The sequence below is a fragment of the Taudactylus pleione genome, unplaced genomic scaffold, assembly GCF_031769625.1.
Source record: "Taudactylus pleione unplaced genomic scaffold, aTauple2 ptg000627l, whole genome shotgun sequence".
Lineage (NCBI taxonomy): Eukaryota > Metazoa > Chordata > Amphibia > Anura > Myobatrachidae > Taudactylus > Taudactylus pleione.
The window spans coordinates 2,552,997-2,569,103 of NW_028285029.1; the positions used below are offsets into that span (position 1 = coordinate 2,552,997).

General features: G+C 39.0%; 1 protein-coding gene across 1 annotated transcript; it reads left to right on the forward strand.

Annotated features, from left to right (window-relative positions):
• Positions 1–269: 269 nt before the first annotated feature.
• LOC148479263 (vomeronasal type-2 receptor 26-like) lies at positions 270–15,882 on the forward strand. The gene is made up of 2 exons (XM_088454679.1): positions 270–393; positions 14,954–15,882. The coding sequence occupies exons 1-2, from the start codon at positions 270–272 to the stop codon at positions 15,880–15,882; spliced, it is 1,053 nt and encodes a 350-aa protein (XP_088310805.1).
• Positions 15,883–16,107: the final 225 nt, after the last annotated feature.

Below are 16,107 nucleotides of genomic sequence, written 5' to 3' on the forward strand. Positions count from 1 at the left end.
ATAATATACTGAAGTTTGCAAATCTCATGGGTAACTTTTCTTTCTATTTTAGTTTCGGATACTTAAAGTTTCACAAAAAAAAACTTATGAAAAATGATGATTTATTTCTGCAACTGCTTTATTTATTAAAAAATGTTATCCAGTACCTTTGTGCTTGCCAGTATATCTGCAGATTGGCTATACTGATCCTAAGCTGTTAGCTTTAAAAATATGGGAACATGATAAAATGTTTTGTTAAACTGCAGAAGCTCTTCTCTTTGTTTCAATAGATGCCACATGGACAATGTTCTGAAAAGTGTCAGGATGGATACAGAAAAGCACCAATGGGAGGACACCATGCATGTTGCTATGACTGTGTGCCGTGCTCAGAAGGAGAAATATCCAATAAGTCTGGTATATGTACAATATTTTACTGATTTGTTTTGGAATTAGAAGCAAAGGAAATAATATGTGAATTCACATCAAACTGTAATCAGCATCAGCACCCAGCACCTTGTGACCTTATTATGTTATGTGATATAGATCTGTCCTCATACACGTAGCCTCAATATGCCTGAATAAGCTTGGCATGAATGGGCCACCGGGTCTCATGTGACTCTGTATGAGATGAGCTGCTTTTTTTCCTGCAAATGCATCTTAGTCATAATGTGATTATTATTATTATTACATTTTATTTATAGGGCGCCACAAGAGGTCAGCAGCGCCATACATACAGTAAAGGGTACACAGAACATTACATTACAATACATTAACCAACTTATAAACAGAGCACAAGTAACAATTAGAAACACAATTTTCCATACACAATACAGCTGGGAAGGTGAAGGCTGTCATAGAAGTGCTAGAGAAGAAGGCTGTGAGACAGTGGGAAGGAGGACCCTGCTCCTAGGAGCTTACAATCTGGGGCATCATGTGATGCAACTAAGAGCATCAGGAGGCTACACTGATGAAGGTCCTATGAGACACTTGTATTTATGTGTGACTGAGGGCCATGTTCAGGTTGGATCACAATTCTGCATTCCCATACAACCGGCCGCTGCGAATATATGCTAATGAATGCATTTGCAATGCCATCATAGCACAAGATGCAGATGCCCAGCCCTACATAATGCTACCCCCTTACCATCTTCTCACATCCATAGTAATGTGCAATTATGCAAAATCATTGGTAACATTGAGTAACATCGGAGCTGCATGCACACTTGTGGTTGACATGACCCTGCTGCAGAAGTTGCTAAACTTCCTGCATGCAGTCAGTACTCAGGCTGCGTATGGGTTCTCTGTGAATAATTTATGCACGCCCCTGCAATGGCGTTCAAATACACTGACACACCTGTGTTCACACGACCACCCCCTGTCACCACTCACAAACAGCACTTCCTGTCAATCACTGAGTGATGGGTCTGCATACTGCCTGCAATCTCATTCCACATCACAACGCCTGGTTCACGCATGCACACTGCATTTTATACACATGCGCAGATTGCAAACATTGGCCAGTTGCGTGCAAACACAGAATTGCGGTCCAACCTGAATCAGGCCGCTGAGTCTGTAAATGAAACACAATAGAACTTGGCATGAAAAATAGCAGGGGCAGCTTCATTGTAGTACTGTACTTCATATATAGTTTCAGACTTAGGGTCTGTTTCAGCAGCGATCACAAGTTCAACTAGGTATGCAGATTGAGGGATTGTTAGCCATTGTTCATGCATATAAGCCACTATGTGCATGTGCAGTGCCAGATTAAGGTCCACAAGAGCCTGGAGCTGACATTTATGAAAGGCCTATTGTATGCCACCGCAAGAGGTGTGTTCAGCACTGTGGTTGGGGGATGTAGTCAAAACACAGAAGACCGGGATTCCGTCTGTTGAAATCCCGGCATCGTAATCCCAACCTGGACTAAACATAGGCGGCTAAATCCCAAAGCCAGCCTGCACATCGACACCGGAATCCTGACAGACGGCATTCAGATCGAAGGTAAGTGGGGCGCCCTTAGCTGTTAGCCACAGGGGGAAGGGGGGGAGTTTAGGGTTAGGCACCACTGGGGGGTTTAGGGTTAGGTCCTGGGGATGCGAGGAGAAATTCAAAAAAAGAGCCTGGGCGCACAGCTGTTTGCCAGCTTAGCATAGCGCTAATAGCTGCACACCCAGCACTTTAGTTGGAGAACCGGCATTCTCTGATTTACCTGCTTCCCAACAATGCACACAGTGCAGTGAATTAAATAGCTGTGGGAGCTCCCTCCTGCGGCTATTCATCATCGTGCTGAATTGAATTCCCCATGTACTGAGATGTTAGATCTAGAAACCATAGTGAGATACAACACAGAGTCACTTGGGCCATGATTCTGTAGTGCCAATAGTACTGCCCCGCCACAAGAAACAGAAAGTGGGCATCTCAGTATTAATGAAATCGGCAAATTGAAATCTTGTCAGTGCCTGTATAACAGTAATCATCATTCACAGCAGCCAGCAGGCAACAACATTGTTGGCTCGATCAATTAGCAGAAGCCAAACAGCCAGCAATACTAACACCTCAGGAGGATCAGTCACCCAGCCAGGACACCTTCACAGAGCAGTGGGTGTGCTCACTGGGCAGACATGGCTGCTTCAGGGATATCTAGGGTTAATGGCGCACAGGGCAAAGAAAAATTATGATGCGCATTGAAATCTGTTTTATAAAATAATTTGATTTCTTATTTTGGCACTCAAAAACACACTGGAAACAACAACCAACAGTGTGTTGTGATTACTTACTTAACTTTATTCTGATTCCGGAGAGCCATCCAGCCTATATATATAGGTAGTCAAACCTGGCATCACACACATTATGTATATATAGATATGTGTGTATAATTATAGTGTAGACATAGATAGATAGAGAGAGATAGATAGTTAGTGTACCTCATGTTATTTTTTTTTTACTATTCAACTATACAGTATAATAAACTCAAAATAATATTAAATATATAAAAAACAAACAAACATAAAATAGAAATCCTAAAACTGCATTTTTCATTGTATCCTTAGGTGACAGTTTATGTGATGTTAAACAGGCCTCCCCACCTCCCCAGTACCTTCATTCAAACTTATTTCCATTTTTGTCTCTCTCCTAGCATGTTCATCTGTTGGGTGTGCGTGCAGCTGGCAGCGCAGTGCTGCAACGATAGTCTGGCATAGGAGATGCGGGGTGTAATTCGTGATGACCAGACAGACTGTTGATATTGCCCGCCAAGCCATGCTCCAGCCTTGATTCCCCCCTTCCTGGTGTGATATGTAGCAGGGGGAGGGGCGGAGCATCTGACAGGCACTGAAGGTGGCCACTCGCAGCCTGCTGGGGGGGGATGGGGGAGTGCCCTGACACCCCCTTCCTGGTGTGATCTTCCATTGGGGAGGGGCATCAGATGGGACAGTCACGCAAAGCCTGCATGGGGGGGGCGCTCGCGGCCCACGATCAGGGGGGCGGGGCATCGGACGCCTACTCGCAGCCTGTTGTGACAGGTAAAAAAAATCATGGCTACAACAGTCAAAAGCACAAGATGCTGTGGGCCTATTTTGACAAGGGTGCCTGGAGCTGTAGCTCCATCCACCCCATTGGTTATCCAGCCCTGTGCATGTGTTTAGATCATGCTGCGATTATGCACACACAGAGGAATACATTGGATAGTGAATGACAGGCTGTGAGCAATATGGAGTTGTGATGGGGAAGTAGTCTGAAAAACTCGTGTGTGCCATCTGTTTGAATACCATTGCTTAGGTGTAAATAAATCAGCCACTGCGATTGCATATGCAGCTTGAGAGCTCACAGCATGCAAAGAGACTTGTACTGTTTGCGTTTGGTCAGACCTGCTGTAAATGCTACATGAATGGTCGATGTTTGTCAATGGTACCGATGTTTAAAATGAAGAACAACATTGGATGGATATGATAAATCAGAAGGAGGTGTCTTTATGCTGGCTGAGCTTTGGCAGGCATTAGGATATTTTCACAACTGTGTTGTGTGTCACAGCTGTGACCACAATTGCGATCCATACTGAATCTGGCCCTTAGTCACCCACAGATATCAAATTAATTAGTGCAGTCTCCAGGTGCATCTTAGCCACATTACATTGTGAATAAATGCAATTTTTGTTGAAAAAGATAACAAATGCTAGCAGGGTCGCACACGACGAGGTGCACCGAGCGGGGCTGTTTGGTGCTACTTCAGAAATATTGTATGAGGATGCTTTTGTATATTATAGCCAGTATCATTAAAACTCCATACACTCCTAATTCTGCGTTGTGCACATTAGGTCTGATTCTGAGTTGTGCACATTAGGCCTGCTTCTGAGTTGTATATATTATGCCTGATTCTGAATTCTGCCCACTAGGCATTATTCAGATCTATTAACCCTACAACTGCTGCTCCAGGAGTGTGGGAAATAGTTATAGATCTGATTTTTCCTATGGGGTTGGACCTGCATTCTCATACATACTGTATATAACATTCACCAAGAGAAATTGGACACAGTAACATTATAGGAGTTAATTTGCTAAGCTCCGTGACTGGACGATATTGACTTCACTGCTGTGTTTGGCCATTATTTACAACTCAGAAATTTAGACAAACTCTGGTGAGAAATCATGAAACTCTCATTAAACATACGTGAAAACACAAATAGAAATAAATACACCATCAGCCAAACACGCAGATTCTTTTCATAGCCAGGATTTCAAAATGGGTATTTACCAAGAATCATGATTATAATCATGGGTATAATTTTAGCAAACTTGGTCCTTAAAAAAGGTTTTTAATAGGCTACCCCCTGAGCATGAAAAGCAATAGGTGTTGGTTCAAAGAGAAGAACCTCGACCAAGAACTCTATAGTTGGTGCACTCAAATAGCTTCAATTATATCAAAGCTCAAATAGCATTATATAAAACATAACTTTTAATGAATATAACAATAGAATAAAAGGACTTACACAGATGTCAAGAACTCTCACACAGAGTTGTGAAAAGAGTGAATCTAGTTTGTAAAACCTGGATTAAGAATAGGCGAAATATGGAAAAACTAATACTAGACAATACAACATGAAACATGTAATACAATATAAAAAACACCAGGTCACTAGGTGTTAATTGGAAAATCCTATAAAGTAGCAATATTAATTTCTTCTTGCCAGGAAAAGGTATATCAGAGAGCAATAGAAAAAATAGAAAGTTAGGGGCATCAGATTCAATACTGGGCTCTGCTGCTCCTTTTACACTTAAAATAAGTGGAGGAAAAGGAGCGAGAGATCTGCCAGTATCGTGACCCCTAAGAATAATTTGTCAACAGTGGTCTTAGTCATCAAACCCAATTACTACTATCTGCTGTCATATCTATGACATTGGACAGCAAATGAGTGAATAGATAGTAAGAGATGGGGACCACTGGGAAGTGTAGGATATAGTGGAATTGTTTCCAATATGACAGGTAAGTGGATTATTCCTCAACCTAATATCATAGATTATAGAAACTTATAAGTAAAAAATAATGTTGAAACATATTAATTCTCAGTTAACAGTGTAATAGAAAAGTGGGGGCTATAGATTCCACAATCAGGCTCTGCTGCTTGGAGTGAGAGATCTGCTGGTGTAGTAGTCCCAAGAGATAATAGTCAAGAAGAGGTTCCCTTCATCAACCCCAATTTCTACTGTTGGTTTGTCATATCTGACGGCATTGGACAACAAATGAGTGAATTATCAGATTGGAATGGGATCCTATTCGAATTAACACAGTAAAGTCACACTCAAACTGTTAATCAATACATTTTTATCACTCGTATATACACAAGGTCGTATTAATACGATATCAAAATTAAATACATTGGTAGCGAAGATACATCAAAAGAGTATATCTCAATTGAATGTGGCAATATTGTTCAGTCAAATTGTATCTAAAATCCAATATATTTAGGCATCAGAAATATGTCGCTGATGGCGATTGAATCAACATAACCTAAGATAATGTTCTAATGTTCTAATCCAAAATAACTATAATATCAATCCAACACACACATAATCAACATAACCTAAGATAATGTTCTAATCCAAAAACTATAATATCAGCAAAAAATTGCTATACAACAAAGAACATATTACAAAAATATTGGCCAGTGATAGATGGTCCCAATAATATACATGAGTCCTATCAAAAGGCAATATGAATTGGCTGAAAATCAGTGTAATTCATCTTATGTGTAGATTAACATATTCTTTGTATATATGATATGATGTAAAATAACCCTGTTCTTGTTGTAAGAAACAACTAGGCAATGAATGATTGAATCCTTAGTAGCCAACGTATTATCCTGCCACATGAATGAATGAATCAGATTGGCAATGAAAGGGTAAATCCTAAATAGCTGCGGTGTGCTGTTTATCATGCCATACAAGTCAAATGAGGAGGTAACCTCAGAAGTACATAGTACAAGAATACATGACCTGGTCTTGGGATGTCCCGTCCTGTGCAATAACGGGACCACCCTGCTCCGTGCCGATGTGCGTTTCACCTCGTGGGCTTGATCAAGTGGGAGCTGCATCCATTTGTGGGAACATTCTGTCATGAATGGCAGAAGATTCAAGAAATCCTACACAAACATTTGGATATCTTACGCACAGATCAGGACCTAGCTAAGATTGTTGGAGATAAAATCCAAATAAGCTGGAGAAGATCAAAAACTTGAGAGATATTTTGGTAAAAAGTCATCTAGAATCCCTGGGAAAACAATTATACTGCAAAAAAGGATCCAGTGGATGTGGAAGATGCAAGGCATGCCCAAATTTGATCACAACCAACACCTTCAGTGATAGATATAATAAGATCTGGCATATTAAGGAGCATATTAACTGTGACACAACAGGGGTCGTTTATAATCTTCAATGCCCCTGTAAGAAAATATACTTTGGAAAAACCAAAATAACCCTCAAAACAAGGATACTAGAACATATAGGGAGCATAAGAAATGCGGAGCAAGATAAAAAGAAATTTAGACCCCTGACTCCTATAGCGAGATATTTTTTGAAGTACAATAATGGAAACTCCAAAATGTTGAAAGCCTTCAGATTAAAAAGAATAATATGAACATCAGAGGGGGAGATGTGGATGTTGAACTTCTGAAGCAGGAATTTAGATTTATTTTCTTGTTAGACACACTGACACCCAAAGGTTTAAATGAGGAAAAAAGTTATTCAGCCTTCTTAAAATAGTGTTAAATCTTATTACATATCTATATATATATATATATATATATATATATATATATATTGATGGACAATAACTATATTAGATTACATATAATAATAACTGACCATCCTATATAAGAATTTCTTGACACAATTTTGGTCAGATTATATTAATCTTTACTCTGGCCTATTCAATTGTCTTTGGAACAATCAAATAAGAACTTTTAGTAATTCACTTTATAGAATTTATTATTATTATTGCTCTATTCTTAATAAACTTTTTAATTTTTAACTTCATTATTTATTATTATTTTTTAATTTTATTTACCCATTTGCACTATTTGATAATGTCAAGTATATCATATATTTCAATAGGAACATACATATAGAGATCAGAATAGGTGTTCACTATTATTTGCTCACATTTCACATTATCTAATTTATTTCGTTTTGATTTTAATTCTTTTTAATTTGTTTTCATCACCATTTGGGCACAAAAATTTTTGTGTATAGGCACAGGTGTGTGCATATATGTATGTGCACAAGTGTGTGTATATATATATATATATATATATATATATATATATATATATATATATATATATATATATATATGCATATACATTTCAATATTAAGTTCAACCAATATCGAGTATAAATTAGCTTGATGATATAAATACACTGGTTAATTTTGGTTACACCAATATAACTTTTATGAGTTACATTAATTTTTCATTTTTTTTCTTTTTTTTGTCACATGGATATATTCACTAATATATATATTTATGAATTGATTTTGTTATTAATAATTATACATTTTAAATGGGATAATTAATTATTGTGAGAATTATATATACAGTATAAGAGTTTATAATAAACCTACAGTATATAGTAATAATTTAGTTGAATTAATGATATGAGGAATAAATTTATTCTAGAGATGATAGATTTAGGACATCAGGTCAGAAGGATCCTTATGACTATCTATCGATTGGATAGATCTGTAAAGGATCCAATAGTTAATATTATAGGACAATCACATGACTTGTCCAGAATATTATATATATATTTTTATGGATATACTTAATAGACAATCTTGCTATTAATATTAACACCGCAACCTAACTTGATTTGTGATCATTAGGAATGTTGCTGAATAATATTGTTTTCCTATATTAAAGTATAAAAGAATATTGTTCTCGGAAATGGACTATTTTAGCCTGATAGCAATTGAACAGAATCCAGGAGCGATTGAGAATACTTGAAGCACTACATCACTGACCCTGATGTTGGTCTGAGTCAGAAGGGGCAGTGCACCATATGTGGCCTAATATGATAGATAACTTGGGATTGATTGACATCCCACTCCTCAAATCACATGCCTGCGGTTATTTAAGACAGTTCCAGTAAGCGGCTCGGCTTACCTTGACAAAGCCTTTAAGCGAAATGCAGCTTTGGTTCACAACATATCCTGAAACCACAAAACTATGATCTAATAATCCAACATCCCTAACGCTCTCTGTAGAAACCCGAGAGGGTTAGTCAATAATAATAAAGAGCGTACATGGCGAATATGAGACTGTGTGTTACATAATCAATCTGTAGTTACATACTGGGAGTTATTATCCTCCTGTCCCTCATTCAGTATCTGGAAGGGCTGACTCACGGTCCCATGAGAAGCAGATAGACCAGAAATTACACAGTTAACATTTACATATATTTCCCATGAACACTTCTTTGAATGTTGAAATTCATATACAAAAACCTTTATTATACTGTAAGTGACTAGTTGGAGATATATGTTCATTAATATGTAATACATACTTCACAGGTGAGATATTTAATTGTATATTTAATAATAGTGATTTTCACTATAAGTACATTAGCAATTACAAAATATTACTCCTTAATTCCCGGATATAACCATCTGTTAAAGACAGATTTGGATGGTGCAATAGCAACTACAGCAATCACTTATGATTAGTGTCTATTTTTACTTATTATAAATAACAAAGATATCTGATTGTATGCTGACAAACAGCAAGCAATAGACACTATATAAAGTGATGTACATTACACAGAATGAGCGAGACACATAATACACTCACTAAAGTGGATATAAAATATATGTATATGTGGTAATACAGGATTGTTGCATACACTTTTTAAAACACTTTAGTCATTACTCTTTTCATTATCTAACCTTTTACATTTTTTGCTGCATCACCTGTCTTATTAGACAGTATTAAAATTAATTAACCAATAAAAGTTATATTTTAAATTCAATTGTGCACCACCTTAGGCATTTCATCCTTTTATCTCTCAACTATATGATACTCAAATCATACTTGAACCCCTATCTACCTTCCATCAACTGCTGGAACAGCTACAAGCTCTACTCATCAAAATTTTTCAGATCATTCCCTAGTTTCTTAGAGCTACCTCTGTCTCAACTAAAACCTCTGACTTAGAACCCCTAAGAAACCAAACATTCTTCCATACCAAGTAAAGTGAGACATTGAGGTCACCTGTGCTCCAAGCTCTCTGTGGCTGAACACCAGTGGCACAACTATTTACAGCTCTGTCTCTATTGTGGGGTTTCTGACCACTACATTAAAGACTGTTCCCTTTGCAACTCCAACAGTAATTCCAAGTGTCAATGTCTCAGTGCCCATTCTGGTTCCATCCTGGAGTCTATCTATTCTGGTCCCGTCCCAGATTCTGCCTGTTCTGGTTCCAGCCCGGATTCTGCCTGTTCCAGTTCCATCCCAGATCCTGCCTGTTCTGGTCCCAGTCCAGATTCTGCCTGTTTTGGTCCCAGTCCAGATTCTACCCATTCTGGTCCCATCCCGGATTCTACCCATTCTGGTCCCAGCCCCGGATTCTACCCATTCCGGTCCCAGGCTGGATTCTACCTGTTCCAGTCCCAGTCCGGATTCTGCCCGTTCCGGACTCAGCACGGAATCTGATTGTCCCGGCAGGGGACTCCACTCAGTAACCACAGGAGGGGTGTCTAAGTTATCAATCCCAGGAGAGGACTCAAGTCTTGCACCCCAGGAAGGGGTTTCAAGTCTCGCACCCCAGGAAGGGATTTCAAGTCTGGCACCCCAGGAAGGGATTTCAAGTTTTGTTCCCCAGGACAGGATATCAAGTCTCATACCCCAATAGGGGGTTTCAAATTCCAATCCCCAGGAGGGGATGTCTAGTCTCATACCCCAGGAGGGGATTTCAAGTTTAGCACCCAAAGAGCCGGTTTTAGTTTCCAGTTCTCAGGGAGAAGTGTAATTTTGTACTACTAATTCTGATCATGGGTCCTGTTCATCATCTTCTGAAAATATTGTTCCAGTGGACGACAATCTCTGTAGACTATTCTCAGCTTTGATTGCTGATGCTACTGTCTCTAGCACCTTTGGACCTCTTCCAGTTTCATCAGTTGGTCCAAATACCGAACATTTGTCAGCTTCAGTTATTTCAACCCCCCATCAATCAGAGCATCCTCAAGTTTCCACCAGCCCTGCACCTGAATGTGCTCCACTTTCCTTGAACACACGGGATTCATCAGAAACTCCAGAATGCATTTATTTTGATGTGGACTTATCACAATACTATGCATTAATGAAGCAATACTCTGCATTCATGGAAACAGATCTAACCTGTGGTATCACTCCTACCAACATCGCTAAGTTCTTTCTCCTTTCCTTTAGAGGTAAGGCATTGGACTGGGCCAATACACTAATTGAGTCCAAAGATCCAATGCTCCTAAATATAAAGACTTTCAGTGAAGCTGTTATCAAAGAATTTGGTCCTAACCCTGTAAAACACAATACTAGCAAAGTTTCCAGTTCCAAAATTTTGTTCAAGCAGTCTGTTTATTCTACCAAGTATTCATCCTCTGCTCAGTCCTCCACTCCCCTGAAGTCCAAACAAACTCAAAGCATCCAAGGAAAGCAGCACTATGAAATAAGCAACCCTGAACATGAGATGTGCACCCACCTCCTTGTCACCTTTGTACAAATGTACCTCCCAAAATACAGACTCTGACAAAGTTTCTAATAAGAGATGGTTACCCTCTGATGCTCCTATATACCGCTTGTATGGTATAGAATGAAACACTCAGAGAGAAGAGGTCTCGAAGGACCTTTAGGAACCAACCATTTAACACCATCAGAACTGGTCATGTTTTGCTTAGTTTCCCCCAGGAGTCCTATCAGTCTGCAAGCCATACAAATTCTTGCATTCTACCTTTAGATACTGACTCGGAATCTGAGTTCAATAACACATATGATAATTCTCCATTTAATGATGACCATCTGTCATTTATCCCTGTCCTTCCCAGTCACGTATTTCCTCAGGAGTTGCCCATGAGAGCTACGGCTTTCCAGAGGAGACGATCATTTTTCCACCCAAGATACCAGTGAAATAATGCCTGTTCTACATCTTCTCATACCAAATCTTTGTGTACTACATTTCCAGAAGAGTGCCCTAATTTTGGGATTACTAAAGACTTCATAGGTGGTGAAGTTTCCACCTGTAGTGAGGAAGAATGGTCTACTTACTCTGAGGATGAAGATGTCTGAAGATATGTTTTCAAGAGTTATGGTGTCTCTGTGTTTAAAGCTTCTAGAATGTCATGTTTTGAAGAAAATTTTCCAGTTTTCCTGGTGTCTAATTTTTTCATGTTCTTTTTGTATTTATTTGGATGTTTGGAGTCCACCCATGAAGAGGGGGGTACTGCCACAACCCTGGCTAGCTTTTACCTTTCACCTTGAGACTTACCTCTGCCAGCTGCTCCATGGATCTGTGTGTGCAATTTGCTTGGTAGATCTGCTCTAAATCATACTGGCTGCAACACTTCTGTGTGTGCATTTGAACTGTGCTTTCCTTTGCACAGTGATTCTTCACCTGTGCCCTCCACTGTCTATGAACACTGCTAGCCTTGATTGAAATTGCAGGTGTAGTTCTGACTCTCAGTACTGCAGAGATGATTGCTCCCTCTGCATGTTGTGCCCTCAACCACTCAGAGTGCTACTACCAGACCACCTGACCATATCCACCAATATCTACCAGACCCAGGGTATATACATCCTCCTCTAATAGCATTATGATAGCATTCTGGGCATTCTGAACATCTCGTTACTTCCCATGGTGTACAGATTGTGCTATATCTGTTTCTCTGTGTTCTAATGTATCCAAAGCTCCTGCTGGCAGCAACCTCTGGTGCATCTGGAAAACCTGCTGGTTCTCAGACCAGTCATCCTGCTTACAGTAATACCTGGAAAATCCAGAAATCCTACTTACAGCAATACCGGGCATACCCAGAAATTCTGCTGGTTCCAAGACCAGTTCATCTAGCAGTCCTGCTAATAGCTACCCCTGGTGCATTTGGAAATCCTACTGGTTCACACCAGTGAACCAGCCGTCCTCCAATTACGTGGAGTCCAGATTACCTGCCGGTCCTATCCAGTGATAATCCCGTCATCCTCCATAAAACCTGGAGTCCAGTTAAACTCCAGTTCTAACCGGAGTTACAGTCCTCCATTATACCTTGAGTTAAAAGTTATCTACCCATACTTCATACGGCTTCCCAGCTGCACCAAGTAGCTCCCATGCTACCACCATTCTCCATACTGCTTCCCAGCTGCATCAAGTACCTCCTGTGCTTCCACCATTCTTCATATGGTTTCCCATCTGCATCAAGTAGCTCCCATGCTACCATCATTCTTCTTATGGCTTCCCAGCTGCACCAAGTAATTCCTGTGCTACCACCATTCTCCTTACAGCTTCCCAGCCACACCAAGTCTACCAACTGGTACCCCATCCAGCTCAGCAAGCCTTCCTGCTGATCCCAGTCCAAGCCACACCAAGTCTAAAAACTGGTTCCCCGTCCAGCTCAGCAACCCTTCCTACCAGTCCCAGTCTGGTTTCTCCAAGTTTGCTACTGGTCCCACTCCAACATTTCAAGTCATTTATCATCAAAGGCAGTTCTCACTGCTGCACAATTCTAATGCAATAGAGCTATTACCATCATCCATGATTCCAGTCAAGCCAGTCTCCACTGAATCCAGTTCATCACCTGAGTCAGGTAATTCCCAGACACCAATTGTGACACTTTGTTGTCAGGGTTTACAAATATCAAAGCCTCCTTAAACAGAGTGCATTGCCACGTAATGGATTACTTAATGCAGCTCTTTAGAATCCAAAGTCTAACCACATACTGTACCTTGTATTAAACATTTTAATCCTGCTAGCACTAACATTAGATTCAGTTAGGGGTTTTGGCCTATTCTAAAATGTGAAAATGATTTGAAATTACAGGTGATGGACATCATGTCTTGCTACCCTAGGATCATAAGATATGCAACTATTTTATGAAGACAGATGTTCTGAATCTAGGTAGAGAACAGTATCAGATCTTTCATCTGAATTCTAATAGAAAAGACTTCTGTTTGTGCTTATTATGCTCCTTGAACAAAACAAAACTTCTGTTTAGGTCAGTTTGTGTTTGAGCATGTTGATGTTTATGCTGATGCTCCTATTTGAATGGCTGTATATGTGACTAGTGCCCTAATCACAAGAAAAAAAAATCTGGAGCCATTTTTTAGATAATAAAAATTATAAAAAGATAAATAGGCTCTCCTCTATAGACATACTGGTCTCAAAATTTGTTGAGGCATGTAGATGATCTCAAAGGGTGGGAGGGTATTTCAGATTGGAGGTTCTATGTCCACAACATTAGAGCATGATCAGATCAAGCCATTGCTTAGTGGAGAATAAGCACTGATCTACAATGAGAACGAGAGTAAGAATTATGTAATGGTAAAATCTCAACCTCTTTCGTCAAATTGTCTAACGCATCATAAAGGTTAAATTCTGCCAATAGCCTATGAAATGCTAGAGAGGAGCCAGCTGCAGTCTGAGTATAATGACCAGGAAACAGGTGGAATTTGTCTAATTTAGGATTGAGAAAAAGATCAGAGTATTCCAGAAAAAGGAGTTTGCCCCATCTTATCTTTGAATTTTTAAGTTGACATCTCTGAAAAAGACATCTGATTACAATTGTGAGCACAAAATAATTCTATTTTAACCTATTAATCCTCTCATTACTTCTCCATAGTTAGCCTCAAGTTTAAGGATGACAAATGACAGGCCACTGACAAAGTAGTTTAAAGTATATTGCTGGTCCTTAAAGACCATAGTTCCCAGTTAAGAGAAGTGAGTCTCCTGCAAGTCTACTACAGTAAATCAGCCATATGTTTTTGAAGAGTAGATAGGCCCAACATACTGTACACTTATTAGGGAAATCAACCCCTTAACATTTAGTGAGTAAAAATTAAAGTCTGATAATATTAGAAGTAATAGTAGCAGTCGTAGTAGTATTTACAAAGCACCAGAATATGTATACAGTGTTGCACAATTATGGTTAGAACATAAGATAAAATATTACACTTGTCGTGGTTGAAAAAACAGACCAGTAAGGGATGTTTGCACACAACATGAGCTTTTACCTCATATTTAACAATATGTCAACATATTGAGCAACAAAGTAGTAATACATATATTCTGCACTGTGTGGTATATGAGGTCCTAATGGCAAATGTTTAAAAGCATTTTATCCATTAATGTAGAGATGTCAAGAGCAAATTAAAGAAATGAGTAGAGAGAAAGGTAGCAATGTAAGGAGAGATAGAAATCTGAGAATAAAATTGAAGAAAAATAATATTTACATTTTCCACTTTTTTATTCAATAGACAATAAAAATTGTGTGAAATGCAGCAACACTGAATGGCCAAATGATGCAAGAAACCAATGTATTTCCAAAATTCAAGAGTTTCTTTCATATGAAATGGAAATAACGTCTTTGTTTTCTGCCATAGCCATATTATTTTCTGTTATAATTATAATCATAATTGGAATATTTATTTCCTTTTCGAACAGCCAAATTGTCAGAGCTAATAACCGGAACCTCAGCTTTACTCTCCTCATATCTCTAAAGTTAAGTTTACTTTGTGTATTTCATTTCCTTGGTCATCCAGAGCATATAACCTGCATGTTGCGCCAAGTCTGCTTTGGAACTATATTTACTATTGCTGTGTCTTCTGTACTGGCTAAGACCATCATGGTTTGCATCGCTTTTAAGGCCACAAGACCTGGTAGCTACTGGAGAAAATGGATGGGAGTTAAACTACCAAATTCTTTACTGATGGTCTGCTCATCTGTCCAGGTCTTGAATGGTGTACTTTGGATGTCAGTTTCTCCTCCATTTCAAGAATATGACATGGATACTTATGCTGAGAAGATCATCATCCAATGTAATGAGGGTTCTGTGTTGGCCTTTTATTTCATGTTGGGTTACATCGGGTTCCTGGCAGCTGTGAGCTTTGTTCTGGCTTTCATGGTTAGGACATTACCAGACATCTATAATGAGGCCAAATACATCACATTCAGCATGCTGCTGTTCTGCAGTGTTTGGGTCTGTGCCATCCCAGCCTATCTGAGCAGTAAGGGTAAAAACACTGTGATTGTAGAGGTGTTTGCTATATTAGCTTCATGTATTGGAATTTTATTCTGTATATTTTTTCCTAAATGCTACTATATACTGAAGAGATCTGAAATAAACAAAAAAGAACTAATTATCCATAGGAAAAAAAATATTAAGATCTTATGTCCTGTAATATGATAGAGACAGCTCAAGACAATGGGCCTAAAGATTAGTATTCAGAATTAGCTTAATGTGTGTTTAAAAGAAGCACATGCCAAAGTCACATATTTTTGTACATATGCTGATCCGTGTACATCTTGGGATCTGCTCTTTCAGCTGATTTATACCAAGCACAAAAAAGGAACATTTATGGTCAGATGAAAAGCTGGAAATATGTTTATGTTTCTGAAAGAGATGCATATG

Bases quoted from the DNA above. Each gene is read 5' to 3' on its own strand.
- LOC148479263 (XM_088454679.1), top strand. From the start codon at position 270: ATGCCACATGGACAATGTTCTGAAAAGTGTCAGGATGGATACAGAAAA. The intron at 394-14,953 runs GTATATGTACAA...TTTATTCAATAG, and splicing joins AGAAATATCCAATAAGTCTG to ACAATAAAAATTGTGTGAAA.